Below are 14,596 nucleotides of genomic sequence, written 5' to 3' on the forward strand. Positions count from 1 at the left end.
AATGCATGCGAAATTATTATTTTACTTTGGAATCATTAGAAAAAAAAAATTGAATATGTTATAGGTACCTGGTACCTAATAGGGTTACAGTTGTGAGTGTATACTTTTTTTAAAGCTATGGAGTTACCTGGAATCCAGGGTGGAGTTGAGCCTCTGTGAACGTCTGAGAGGTGTATTCCGCACTGCGCTCACCGGTTCTTCCCAGCTCCCGCCTGCCGTTCGGTGTTCATCTGAAAACGGATATATTATTTTTAATAACGTCAGAACTATTTTTTGTAAAGTGATCACGAAAGAATAAATAAATAAAAATCGATATTAAAAGAAAATAACGTGGTAAAATTGGAATAATTTTAGTTGTGTATTCTGTTATAAAAATAAATAAGTAAAAAACAATCCTTTTGAGCAATACATTTAGTTTTTATATACGAGTAGATACAGTTTCTAGTGTAGTCATTGTTATATCTAAACTGTTATATTAATGGTATATTAAAAAAAAACAAGGTTAAATAGTGATTGTTATAGAACAGAATAAATAAAATACGCATTTATTATTCCTTTATTCGTAATTTCTAAATCATTATGGTGTTCTACTGCATTTATGTATATGTAGTTTATATTTTAAAAAATGTAGAAAGGCGCTATTATACGACGAAACGTTTACAATTTGAATATTATATAAATCGTCGAGTTACAACTGTTTGATTTGTCTTTAAATATCCAATAATTACTTTGAAAATCTTTCTTCAACGCCTGTTTATAGTCGGTATTTCGTTCCTTTTTAAGGACGCATTTAAAATGTTAATTATAAAACCACTAAAAATGAACACATGCTAAATAAACACGTGACACATCGAAGTGTATTTCGGGATTGCAAGGAATGAACAAAGCACGCAAATAAATATATTTGGAGAATTTAAATTGTTTTGATGAATTTAATTAAGGCGTCTAATATAACAAGTGATTGAGACCTTGAAACAATGATCGTGGGTGGTTAGGCGATTAGTCGACCAAGTTAGTAACCACGTTGTTACAAGATTAATAATAATATAATTTAAACTTAAACACATTTATAAATTTTATATATTATTATTAAATATGTACATAAAATTAATTAACAATCCGGCGAATAATGAGGGGCACAAAGTGAAACCGTCAGAAAATGTACAATTACCTACATAATTTATGTTTCTTTATCAGCTTGTGTTTAATTTTAGTTATTTTATCAAATTTTTTAACACGTTTCACTGTATTACTATCTTGGCGGGCCTCACATTGAATTCTCTCCATGACTTGTATTATATTTTCGGTCTTATGTAATGAGTTTTATTGTAACGTCCAGAGCATTACATTATCATCTTTCTACACAACACAACACTTTAAACATTGAGAATATTATTAACCGACACTTATTTACACCATTTGTACACTCAACAACATAATTCTCAGGGTTTTATTCAAATTGATCACTTATAAATGGCTTATGACCCACGCGATCACGTGTTGACAGTACAATGTTTGATCACCAACTAACTTAATATATCTGAAGTTCTCAATGAGCCAATGGCTCTAAAGTAATGAGGTTGTTGATTGTACAAAGTACTTTGATGCCGCTGCTTGCGGGGCTAGAAAACAACTGATCAGGGTTGACGACCCTACTTGTAGATGCTTTAATGTCTTTAGGAGTATTTGCACAGATGCTAATTGCTGTATTATTTACCTATTAAGAAATAAATTGGATAGTTGTTAAATAGATACATACTATCTATTTTGTAAAGTTACTATGCTAAATACAGTGTAAATAGGGGATGGGAACTTAAATATAATTTACATTTATATGTTAAGTAATTATTATATTATGTATCTACATATTGAAGTACTATTAATATAATTCTTATAGAGATATTGTAGTGTATATTGGTTGGTGATGAAATAAGTCACGAACCGTAACCCTATGTCTGAGCATGTTATCTGCTCCGAGAAGAATTAAGATGTACACATCCTGAACACTCTGCTGACCTCCCTTTCACTACTCTAGATAGCGAAGCTAACTAAACATAAATCATATTATATCGGCAGAGAGATAACATTCTCGGACTTGATAACTTTACCGCGAATATGGGCGGTCATGCAGTCTGCAGCTTTTATCTTTTTGCGCGGTAAACTCACAAGGGACACGACTACTTTTGATGTCGCAGATAGCAATATACCACAGATATCTAAGAAATTATTACCGTTACAGTTCAGAACCGATAACCTCGTAAGATGGTACACTAACCTAATGTATCTACAGGTAAATATAAATAGTGAAATGGCAGGTCCATAACAAGAATCGGTTTATGGTCGGTCAGTATCAAACCATCTCGGTATCGCAGCGAGACGAGATCTGAGGCCGCCGGCTCCAGTCGCTCCCCGTCACTCATACACTCATTGTTTCAATCGCCTAGATGTTATGATTCATGCTGCGATATTACAAGTTTCAGATAAGAATGCAGCAAATAGGCCGTTACGAGCGAACAATCGAACATGTATAGGGTATTATGTGCTTGACACAAATCTTGAAGAGTTGTGTGCAGGAATATGTGGGCTCATTGTGCGATTATGTCCCTTTTCTATGCTTCGGAAAATACTCTGTTGACGTCAATTAGAGTAAAGTATTACCAATAAACTGACTAATATAATATGAGGTTTTAGATGAGTTGCGTACAAGTCAGGGTAGGTATAATGACTGTTTGAATACAAGTTTCCTGCGAAATATTGATTGTGCGTTAAATATTTATTGTGGTATTAATTTATTTATTTTAAATAAATATAATAAATTCATAAAATATTGTGAAGTGCACTATACTATATTAAATTAGGAATATGCCATAATTTACAACCTAAGTGGCCTAGTTGGCTATATTGAATCTACGGTCTCTTAACAATGATTAGCAGCTGCGGCCAATTGTGGCATCGAATTTGTCCGACTGCGAGCTAGTAGATAAGGGCAATGGGTTGATAGAAATTGTTCAATTACGTTTATTCAGATGGTTAAGAATGTCACTTACAATATTGTTTCGATGGCTCTTGCCACACAAGAGACCGGCGGCGGTCCCAACCTACCAACTCGTGTAATGTTTTCAGTTGTTTGCTATTAAATTAATGTTATGAGTTCGTCTAAATTTATTAGGCACCTACTTGTAATTCAGCTACTACCGATTATGGTATTACACAATACAAAAGCTGGTACAGAATTCATAAATTGGCATACTACTTACTACCTACTAGAATAATGCAGATAACAATCTTGACTGTTTTAACTTGTTACTAACTTCATTTAGTATTTTTGTGATAATTTTAAATAAATTTGGTTAGTTTTTTTTACCAAGTTTTATTTTATAGATTATAAAGTATAAGATATAATTTCGGTATTTTAAAATTTTTTCTTATGTATATACATAGCACATATGATTGATTGATTGACTGGAAATATAATTCTCATTTTAACGATTGAATTTGACACAATGTTTCATTTTTTATCGGTAGTACATCTTTTTAAGAATTCAGATAAGTAATCTATTTTATCTTATATAACCAGTACACATATTTGCTATATATATATATATATATATATATATATATATATATATATATATATATATATATATATATGTTTTACTTTACTTATAAAGTAATCACTTAAAAAAAATATATTACATTATAACTCAAATAACAATTAAATCATTATCATCGCCTATACATCGTTATTATTGAATATAGGTCCACGCATTTTTTCAATATTCGGTTGTCACTTTTACAATACCAACAAATTTCTCTAAGTTACGTATTACCGCAAATTGTTTTATTTACCTAAAGATTTGACGGGCTCCTCGATAACCGGACATAGCTTAACTTTGTTTACGACGATTACCAATGTAAACTGCATTGTATCACGCCACTGTCACAAGCACAAAAACAACGAAATCTTTTCACACTACCGACATGAATTTGGAGATGCATCGTTCGCGTGCACTACACCGCACATACCGCTCAAAACTAACCCAAGGATTAACATAATTGGTGACTGTAACAATTGCTGAGCCTATACAGTAGCCACGTCAGAAAAATTAATACCAACACTGGCTTTAGTCCAGCGGATAATTATTATAGTTAGCTGCAAACAAAGCTAAATTGTACACATGGCTCCCGCATCAATTGAGAGCGTCAACGCAACGGGGGAACATTAGGTGACGGAAATAAACACAATTGTCGCTATTTCTAGAAATGGCGAGTGCAGAACCTATGTTCTTGCGTGACCAAACACGAGTTTCGTTACCGTGTACAAACTTTGTACTGATCAACTAGGTATAGATATCCATCGACAAATGACACTGATAAGTGATTTTGATGCATTTATCTTGTATATAGATATAGTTTGTTCTAGTTTGAACGAAGCGAATTTATTTATCCCACTGTATACCAGAAATTAACGCGAAAAAATACTAATGATAAGAAAATAATATGGTCGTTTTCAGAGCGTTAGTGTCATAGTACTGACACGATACACTTAATAACTCATTATAAAATAATATTGCCATTGCACTGTGGTTCTTTATAGTATTTCTATATAGTATAAAACAAAGCCGCTTCTTACTGTCTGTACGGATAAATCTTTTAAACTACGCAACAGATTTTAATGCAGTCTTCATCAATAGACAGGACGATTCAAGAGTTTGAAAAAGATATGTGCAATTAATATTATATTATACAGACAGCTTTCTATAATCATTTTAATGTTTAAAAAATTATACAAATTGTGTAGAGTTTGAAAAGTTATTTGGACGGATACAATAATAATATTATTAATAACTGACACATTGTTTCTACATTGCATCTGTGCAAAGGCGGGGCAGGTCGTTAGTATCTTATATACATAAGTTACATTAGTAATGTATAATTTAAAATTAATTTGACAGATATGTCAAGGATATTATAATCCCCATATCCATCATGGTAATAGTAGGCAATAATATGCTCTTCTTATGAGAAACTCGTGACCAGTAGTGGGCTGTTAGTGGGTTGTTATGATAATCTGATATCAACACGTATAGAGAGAGAAAGTTCTGAAAGTATAATACAATGTAGTCTTGTTTTGATTGCAAATATGAACAACAAAATATAGATTACTACACGTTCGTAACAGAGAGATTACGCGCGAACAAACGTGCCAGCAAACGGCGCCGTAATCAAGCCGAGTCCAAAAATATACAAGCACATTGCAGAGGTAGTGCCACATGTTGCTTTCATTAATTTGGTCGACTGTTATGGCTAAACGTTACTCATCGACGGCACCCATGTTGCGATAACTACGAACTATGGTGATTGCATTTCGCGAAACGGCCTTTACATTGTGGGCGGTAATAGATTATTTAATAGTGATAAAAATATGTTATTTGCTTTATCTATTGTATAGTTTACAGATGACTGGCAATACCAAATCATGGTTGTAAAAAAAAAAAAGGAAAAACATGAACTTTATTTGGGAACCCTTTAAATTTGTAAATAGTTGATGGCTACAGAGGATATGAATGCTATTCATTGCCACTTTCTCTTGAGAGAGTTATCATCATCAGTCACCTGCACTGAGAGTACGAGTGTATTTTTTTATAGTTGGAGGTTTAATAAACATATTAATTGCATTATATTTTCTCTCAATATTATAAAAAATATAATTTTAAGCTACTTATATTTATTCGATATGTTGCTTATGGTAATGTAAAATTTTTATGACGATTAGCAAAATCCATTTCCTTTTCGTTTTAATTTAGAACTATTTAGCTACAGATATTCATTATAGATAATATATATTCGTTTTTATAATCAGATATATCAGAGATTACTTAATAGTCGCTATCTAACTTAAACATTCACTTTCATTTCTAGTCAGAATAATCATGGATTTCCATGACAAAAGTCTTCGATCCTGTCTTCGCATTGAAGTCATTTATTAATTTCAATTTCGTTAGTATATGTTATTTGGTCATAGTATGGTAGTAGTAGTATTTCAATTTTATTTGAGTTTCTTTCTTTTAGAAGCATATTTTAATAACGAATATTTTTATTTAATCATAATTTTAATTCGGATTCTATATATTATATTATAGTGTAAAATATTAAACAACCGGTGATAAAAATATTAATAAATCGTTTTTTACTATTGACGGGTTTTTCTAATCGTGGGGATTGATCACGATCTCACCTGATGAAAAGTGACGATGTGATCTATATCTATTGTGCAGATTATGTTTAGAAAAACATAAGCAGGGAGAGGATTCTGCTCCTTGGCTGTACGTATGATAAAGGAAGACACAAATTTCAAAGACAATCCTCATATTACTTATAAATATTTTACTAATTTCAGATTTATAGAATGTTTCAATTTGGCAGAGTGTATTTAATGGAAATTAATGCCTCAATTTATACGATAACTAAGAGCGCGTCATCTATTTATCCTAATATTATAAAAAAAAAAAAATATTAACAACATAGCAGACTCTCTTCTAAATAATTTTACGAGTATAATGTAATTTTGCCAATCGCTTAAATTATTTTTAATTATAATATATCTGAGAATTCGGAATCGAGATTTAGTTAGCCGTGACAAGCCTATTTAAGGGACTAAAATTAATACGCAATGCACTTATAGAATTGCGACTATAATTGTTCTTTATCTATATGTGTGAGTCAAAGATATTATTCGATTTAGTCAAATGTTGATTTTTAGATATATTTTAATAGACTTTTATAGCGAATAAACAGTTGATGAAGTCTGATGAAAAATATCATCAACAGGATGAAATCAAAAATGCGAGCATCTTTTTTTTTACAAGCAGTAAATCTGGTCAATATTTGTAAAAAAAAATAGAATAACTTGAAAGCTGGATGCGCTATGTGCAGCGTGCATATAATATGCCACGGGAAGCTCTACATTTTATATCCTTTTTAAAACCCTTTGTTTCTTTAGGAAAGTCTTTAGTTTCGCTGGTAGAGTACCTTAAACGGTTGCTAATGATTTCGAATTGACCCTGCCTGGTCTGTATAGAGAACTTGTAGTACTTACATTTAATGAGCACGACCGGGTCATGGGGCTCGCATTGCACCTGGGTGGCGTTCATGGCCAGCAGCCCACCGCTGCCCGCCCCGCCACCCGCGCCGCTCGCCTCACTGCGCAAACAGTTATAAGTTATTTTTTAGCGATTTATAGCCGTACCGATGCCAGATGTGATGTTTGTTTCGTGTTATAGATACATTCCAGTAGATACAGCCAAAATTAACAGGTATATTATTCTCATCGATCGAATATTGGTCTTTACGCGCCTTCAATACAAAGGAGATTCAAGTTCTTGTGTAATTTTTCTCTGTACATGCGATGTCTTCGCCGATGTTATGTTTTTTGAAAATGATAGGATATGACATACTCCCACGTTGGTCCCATATAACAGCTAAAGTCGCTGTATTTTCTTTGCATGCTTTTAATAATAGTGCAATTGCAATATAATAGAATACGATAAACATTGCACTTTACAAACCTTACAACATTGATGTATCATACAAACTTGCAAATTCAGGTATAACGGATGCCAATGGTAATTTTCCAATAAATTCTTTTAAGTAAAAATATGTTTTACATAGTTATTTTAATTAGTAATGCAGATAACTACATTACAATAAACAACTGCAAATATCTATACATATAAATAAAATTGGAGTGTCTGTTTTGTAATATTGAAATAACCGTTTTTTACTACATGCCAAAATAACATTTTGTACAATTTTTGTCTGTCTGTCTGTTTGTTCCGGCTAATCTCTGAAATGGCTAGACCGATTTTGATGGGACTTTTATTGGCAGGTAGCTAATGTAATAAGGAGTAACTTAGGCTACGTTTATTTTAGAAAAAAATCTTTTATTTTAGAAAAATAAAGTAATGTTTCAATGTCCAAGTACTGTCCAATACCGCGCGCAGCTCACAATGAAATTAAGTAGGTATCATAATAAAAAAAAAATTAAAGAATCGACTGTTAGGCGGAACGAAGTTCGCTGTGTCAGTTAGTCTTCAATAATATTGTAACATGAAAGTGAGTTTGTTTATCTCTTGGCGCATAATCATTCGTTATGAATTTTGGCATACACAATATTTGGCATAGAGGACATTGGCTTTTTATTACGCAGATGAAGTCGCATGTACAGCTATCTTAAAATATATAAGTCAACTCATAAACATGAACGAAATAAGTTATATATTTTTTAAAAGATTTTCACTTTACAATTACGTATTTATATTAAATTTATGACGGTAAAAACACGTTATATCTAAGGCGTGTGTGTGTCAAAAGGCTGGACGGCTCAGGATTGTTGAAACTATGTCTGGTAGAAATAGGAATGGGTAAAAAATATTATTTATACGAACCATAAACACTAAAAAAGTACTCCATAGGGATCAATTAAAACATTCGATTTTTTATATAGTATTCGCTACACAGAGAAAGTTAATTTACGTCGAATCATAAGAATAAGCATTTATTCTATTCTTACCCACATAGTAGAATGTGAAAGTAAAATAGGTGATGTCTCACAAAAAAAAATACTGCTAACATACGAGTATTTGAATATTATTGTTGAATACATTAGACATTTTAGAATTAAGTCATGTCAGTGTCTAAATCTATTTGTCCTAATAGTAAATAGATTGTGCCGGTGTAGGTATCACACCAAAACTATAACTCGTATAGATTTTTATGTAATTTATTGTAGTGTTATTAGTATTAATTTTAATAATATAGGCTACTTTGTGCTGCAGTTAAATATCCAATGCATTTATACGAAGAGAGGATAAATTAATTTAATTTTTTATTTCCATTTTATTTCACTGAAATAATGCAATGAAAAATTATTATCATTTTTGACCTTATTTATTTATTTTACACTTTATTGCACCAAGTAAAATCCTTTAAAGTAGAAAGTGTAAAGTCCTTATATCAATTATTTGGGGTCGGCGTAATATGATTTTATTCATATTTTACAAGGTTTTGGTTTAACAACCGACCGCTTGCCTGACGTCAACCCTCTTTGGGAGGGGGGAAAAGGATTGTTAGTAATGGAGACTGAGAATCCTATTGCTAGCAATATACCCAACCAAGTCGACCTCCTCGCGGTTCCCCCTGGAAACTATCATGGTTAATTCCTGATGAATTCATCATGATGGGCTAACTGGCCTGTTTTCATTCTCATCTATCACCCTTCACTAGTGCTCCACCAGCGTATTCCGTTAGCGCAGGTGGGGATACCATACCATTTTCACCTATCAAAAAAAAACCCTCTTTGGGAATGCATTTCTTCATACCCTAAATTACACTGAAATAAAAAAAAAAACTCGTCGAATCTCTAATGTCTTATCTTCATGGGAAAATAAAGAAATTTGCTGCGAGAACGACGTCGCGATCACAACTAGTTATCTATAATGTTATGTGAGCGTACCTCGAAGGCATCTCGTAATAATGTAAGCGACCAATTTTTAAAAACGATATTTCTTGTAAAATTATGGGAATTATAAGTTTAAATTAGGACAGAACTGATTTTTTGTAATAAAATCATCATTACGGATAAGAGTAATTACGACTGACCTTTTAGTTGTAATTCACTAAAAACAATAGCAGGATTTTATAATTAAAATATATCAAAATCTGTCTAGAATTGGCCAAGATATCGTATAACATGTACGCAAGCAGAATTGATACTCTTATTTTGGAATTCGCCTAAAAAAATCAGCGCCGCAATCGTTGCAGAAATGTAACAAGACCAACACAGGGAGTAGACTTATCAAAAGGAAAGATGATAAAATGATAAATAGATGATAAAATGCAGAATTGGTGAAGACAGAGCGTAAAGTTTTAGTTCTCTGTAATGATAACGTATGAAATATACTATATGGTTGATAGGGGTCAGTGGTATTGTGTGTGCATGTTTATGTTTTTGTTGATACTTTCCATCAGTTGTTATCAATATGAGTCTTTTCAAATATAATAATACGTTATTATTAATACGATTTGTTCAGACACCAGATATTTTGTACTCACACGAAAAATTATAAATAAATACCTATAATAATCTAAGAACATACTTAAAAATATATAGTCGTAGTAAAATTATATTTTGTAAGAAAATTGAGAATTCAATAAGTAAAAGATAAGTTGTTCGACTTCAGCATTAATTTATTTAGATTAAGATAAAAATACACAAGGGAACTGTTGTAAAAATTAGGGGCATGCTCTTGTGAACGTATGGGCTGAAACTTAATAAAAATGTAATATAAAACTGGCAGTCGTATGTCGGTTTTATCAGTGTTATTTCAAGTATTCGAAACAAGAGGTTTGTTGGTGAGAGATAGATATTAGGGGTGAAGACAGGTCACAGAGTATATGATATAAATGTAGACAGTTATTTATATCTTCATGACTGGTGCCTTTCGGAGCAGGTAGTACTAGTAGTAGTATACTAACATAAAATGACAAAGTGATTATTTCACTGAAACATTTGACTTTATTTTCTGCATCTAGTGTCACATTTGGGCCATTATTCACATGCTATATGAATTATGACATGAAAACATTATGAATTTTATTTTATCATTGTTTATTTAGTTTTTAGAGTATATGAAAACAAATATTTGACAAAAATGTATAACACATTTACCAGTTGGTGTCAGAAACAACTTTTCAAGCAACTAATGTGATTATGCAAAAATATTCAAAACAATACCGTTAATATTTTCAAATCTATTGAAAAAAGTTTCTTCTATTGTAATGTGTTTTCTAAGAGATATTAGGTGAATTTCAATTAACTATTTATATTTCTAGCAAATAAGTTTGGCATTAAATTTAATAAATTATAAGAATAATAAGTTTGGATTATTATATTATATTATTGAAACAAAAATAGCTACAATAATGACTAATTACACAATTAATTATATAGAAAACAAGCCTTTGATTTTGACATTAGTCATTAAAGATTGTCATCCACAAAAAAAAATTCAAATTCAATTGTGACAAAACCAGTTATTTTGATCTAAAAATTAAAGTATGAACCAATTTTGATAAAATGTGTAAGTATATCCTTTCAGATAAAAAAGAATTTTCCAAATCGGTTTAGAATTGCCGGAGTTATGAGGTGACAAACATTAAAAAATACAACCGAATTTAAATCCTCCTTCTTTTTGAAGTCAATGGAAAATAACATTAGAATTAATTTCTTTCTTCAATAAAAACTATTAAAATAAATAATGTTCCATATTTGGTGAAGATTGCGAAGTTTTAATAATTTTTTAATTTGTTTTGTTATGTAAGATTTTTCATATTTGTTGTTTTATACCAAGTACTGTTAGCTGTATAATATGTATAGAAAGAAAGTACCTTTATTTTGTTATATAATTTAATTTTAGATGCAATAAAACAAGTGGGATAATAACAGTAAAAGACTACAGTGTGTGTGTGTGTAAGTTAAATGTAAATGTATATGTGTAGAGACACCTTTAGAGTTATCTATTCATGGCCTCTCTGGCAGAATATTACTTTTCATATAGTGCAAATTATAGCAGTGTATCTTGAGATAATAAATATTGAACCTAAATTTAATTTTCACATATATATTTTGTACATTTTCCTCATGGTAATGATGTGTACTATTAAATGCATTTTTTATCAGTATGGCTAAAAACATGACATACAGCCATGAACTTAAACTCTTTCTGTTAAAATTATAAATTAATTCAGTATACCAACTATTATAAGTTGGATCTGAACCAAAAATTTTAATTTGAAATTGGTAACTCTTTTGCTGCCAAACTGTAAACAATTTTGTTGTTTACAAATTTGCCTACAGCTCTATTTAAAAACAATAAGTAAATATTAATGTTTCAAAACTTTCTTTGCTTCTTTATGTGTAATTCCAAAATAATTAGGTAATTCCAAAAGACTTTAATTTGGAGTTTATTTACTCCAAATAAATAATAATATTTATAGTAAATATAGCAATTATGTATATTATAATATCCTACTAATTTTTATACATAAAACCCCCATGTCACAATGTTCACTCACACGATTCTCTGAAATATTGAAAGAATTTGAAAGAATATATATAATATTTTTTACATTATTAAAAAAATGGTCAGCTAGTTTATTATAATTTTTAAAGACTGTAATGATATATCAATGTTGGTCACCCAATAACATTTAAACAATTAAAAGGAATTGAATGAAATTAGGAATATAAATGGATCGCACACTTGATATTTTGAATAAAGGAATGAGTGTACTTTATTTGCATTATACAACATAGGAAATAAGCAAGACAATTTACAAACACAATGATACAATTGTATAAGTACAGTAAGGCGGTCTTATTGCTGAGAGCAATCTTTTCAAGATAACCTTAAGGTAATAGACTAATTGTTGTACAAGTAGGTATGATAGTACTGTATAATTAAAAAAGTATCTTTTGCAAATTAAAAATATATAAGAATTAAAAAGAATATATGTATATCTAATATATAAAATCCTCGTATCACAGTGTTTGTTACCAAACTCCTTCGAAACGGCTTAACCATTTTTTATTTAATTTTGTGTGAATATCATGTAGGTCTGACTATCAGCCAACATCTATTTTTCATACCCCTCAATCATAAGGGTGATCCACCTCAAAATATTTTTTTTTGTATTTTTGACAAATTTTTTTATTTTTATTTTATTATAAACAAATTATCATAAGCTTTTGATTCTTAATTTTGATCCTAATTTACACCGGAACTGCAATGTGAAACAGCTAGTGGGATAATAAACAACAGTACTAAAAACTAAAATCTATCGGATACCCACCCTATTTCTGAGCTATGAATGCCAGTGTAATTTTGTTATTGCAGAATTAAATAGTATAATTTTATTTTGGGCAAGTTATATTTGAGAGTCTCCACTTAAGTGAATAGAAGTAAAGGAATAAAGTTATGATGCTATAGATATTTTTCTGAAAATCCTACTTTTAGAAATTATTGATAAATCTTACATTATAAGTCATTCTTATTATAAAAAATAGTTGTTCAATTGTAATTAAGCCATCCAGTTAAGGGTATCCAATGACCCATTCTTCTAAAGGCTCCATTCAAGTGTCAGATTTCGTTGCAACTTGTGGGTATGGTTCAATTGAAAATTTCATCTTTATTTTTGTTCAAGGTCAAGACAGACTTGGCAGTAAGATAAACAAGCTAGTAGTAGCTTTAATAATTGAATACTAGTTGCAAAATAGTGTGAGCGTGTCGACATTTGACACTTCAGGGTATCAGAGGTGGAGTCATTTATAATTACAAAACAAAGTGTGTCAAAGTACGATGAACTTGAATGCACCATACTCACCGTAAAATGCTTAATGTCGGCACTTGCTTCCCTACGGAATGCGTGCAGCCAGGGCTCGCATTCGCTAAGAAAGCATTACCAACTATTTTATTCACGTTTCGAAAGTTTCCTCCACGGAAACCGGCCACGACAACAATCACTGGTCACAGAGGTGGTTCCACGAGAGACCTTACAGGAACTAAGAGTAACTAAACAGCACCAATCTCATATAATCCACTGTTTTAAAAACAAAAGGCACTGGTATCCATGTAACAAACAGTTCCTTCAGCGACACTTTTTTTATAATGTCCGTACAGGCTAAGTTAGGATTGTCAACAATTGTATATATTCACACGCGTATGTACACATTATTGTCTACTTTTAAATAATAACAAAAAAAAAAACGTCAATCGCACCGTAAAATCAGAAAAACACAAGACGCGCAGCTAACACACTGTCGCCTCTCGCTCGACTGCGGGTGTGCAGGCGGGTGGAGGGGTAAGGGCACCACCGCGCCCCCTATCCTGCCCGTCTCGTCTCGCAAGTCATTTCATTATTACGTTACGTTCATTTTATTTTATTTCAAAGTGCGCCAGCTTAAACTGCATTCGATATCCAACTGTACAACTAGGTAGAGATTATCAAAAACACTAACCGCTTGGAATAAAATAGCAGGTGGATTATGATGTGAAAAAAACTTTATAACTAAGAATAAAAATTTTTGTTTTATAAATATTTTTACGCTGCATATTATGTATCTTATCTTACTAATGTAATAAAATTGTAATTAGACGATGTCTGTACAAGAGAGATATTTAAGAAAAAAATAATATAAAGGGTCTTTATAAGACCAACAAATGCCAAAGCAATTTTTTTAGAAATTTTGCCTGAATCTCTGTCAATGTGTTTGTTCCGGTATCACGCAAAAACTATTACTTTAGATGCGGTTTTCACTGTTGTGTTCTTAAAGCTCTAATTTAAAATTTAGTAGGCATATATATGTTTTATCTTGATACGCCATCTAACAGTGGTCTACTTCATTGTTTTGCTTTCTGAAATCTACGCATACGAAGTAGCGGACAAATAACTATGTGTATACACGAGTATAATTAAAAAAGAATTGTTAAACGAACAATCTTATACGAATTGAAAGTATGCTGAAGGTATACCACAT

The 14,596-nt window shown here is 31.2% G+C and overlaps 1 protein-coding gene across 4 annotated transcripts in view; it reads right to left on the reverse strand.

Moving 5' to 3' along the window:
* The window catches only part of LOC113520836 (rho guanine nucleotide exchange factor 10), a 48,899-nt gene extending 34,999 nt beyond the window's left edge, over positions 1–13,900 (reverse strand). The window contains exons 1-3 of one of the 4 annotated variants that reach the window (XM_026906251.3): positions 13,444–13,900; positions 7,100–7,203; positions 128–230 (exon numbers count right to left, since the gene is read on the reverse strand). In XM_026906251.3, coding sequence (XP_026762052.1) covers positions 128–230; positions 7,100–7,154 — 158 coding nt within the window. In that variant the 5' untranslated portion in view covers positions 7,155–7,203; positions 13,444–13,900. Of the gene's footprint in view, positions 1–127; positions 231–1,175; positions 1,533–3,849; positions 4,311–7,099; positions 7,204–13,443 lie in introns of those variants that run through there. The other 3 variants (XM_026906250.3, XM_026906248.3, XM_031910348.2) reach the window with 3 other exon arrangements.
* Positions 13,901–14,596: the final 696 nt, after the last annotated feature.

The sequence above is a fragment of the Galleria mellonella genome, unplaced genomic scaffold (assembly GCF_026898425.1).
Source record: "Galleria mellonella isolate WM207_F2 unplaced genomic scaffold, CSIRO_AGI_GalMel_v1 utg36, whole genome shotgun sequence".
Lineage (NCBI taxonomy): Eukaryota > Metazoa > Arthropoda > Insecta > Lepidoptera > Pyralidae > Galleria > Galleria mellonella.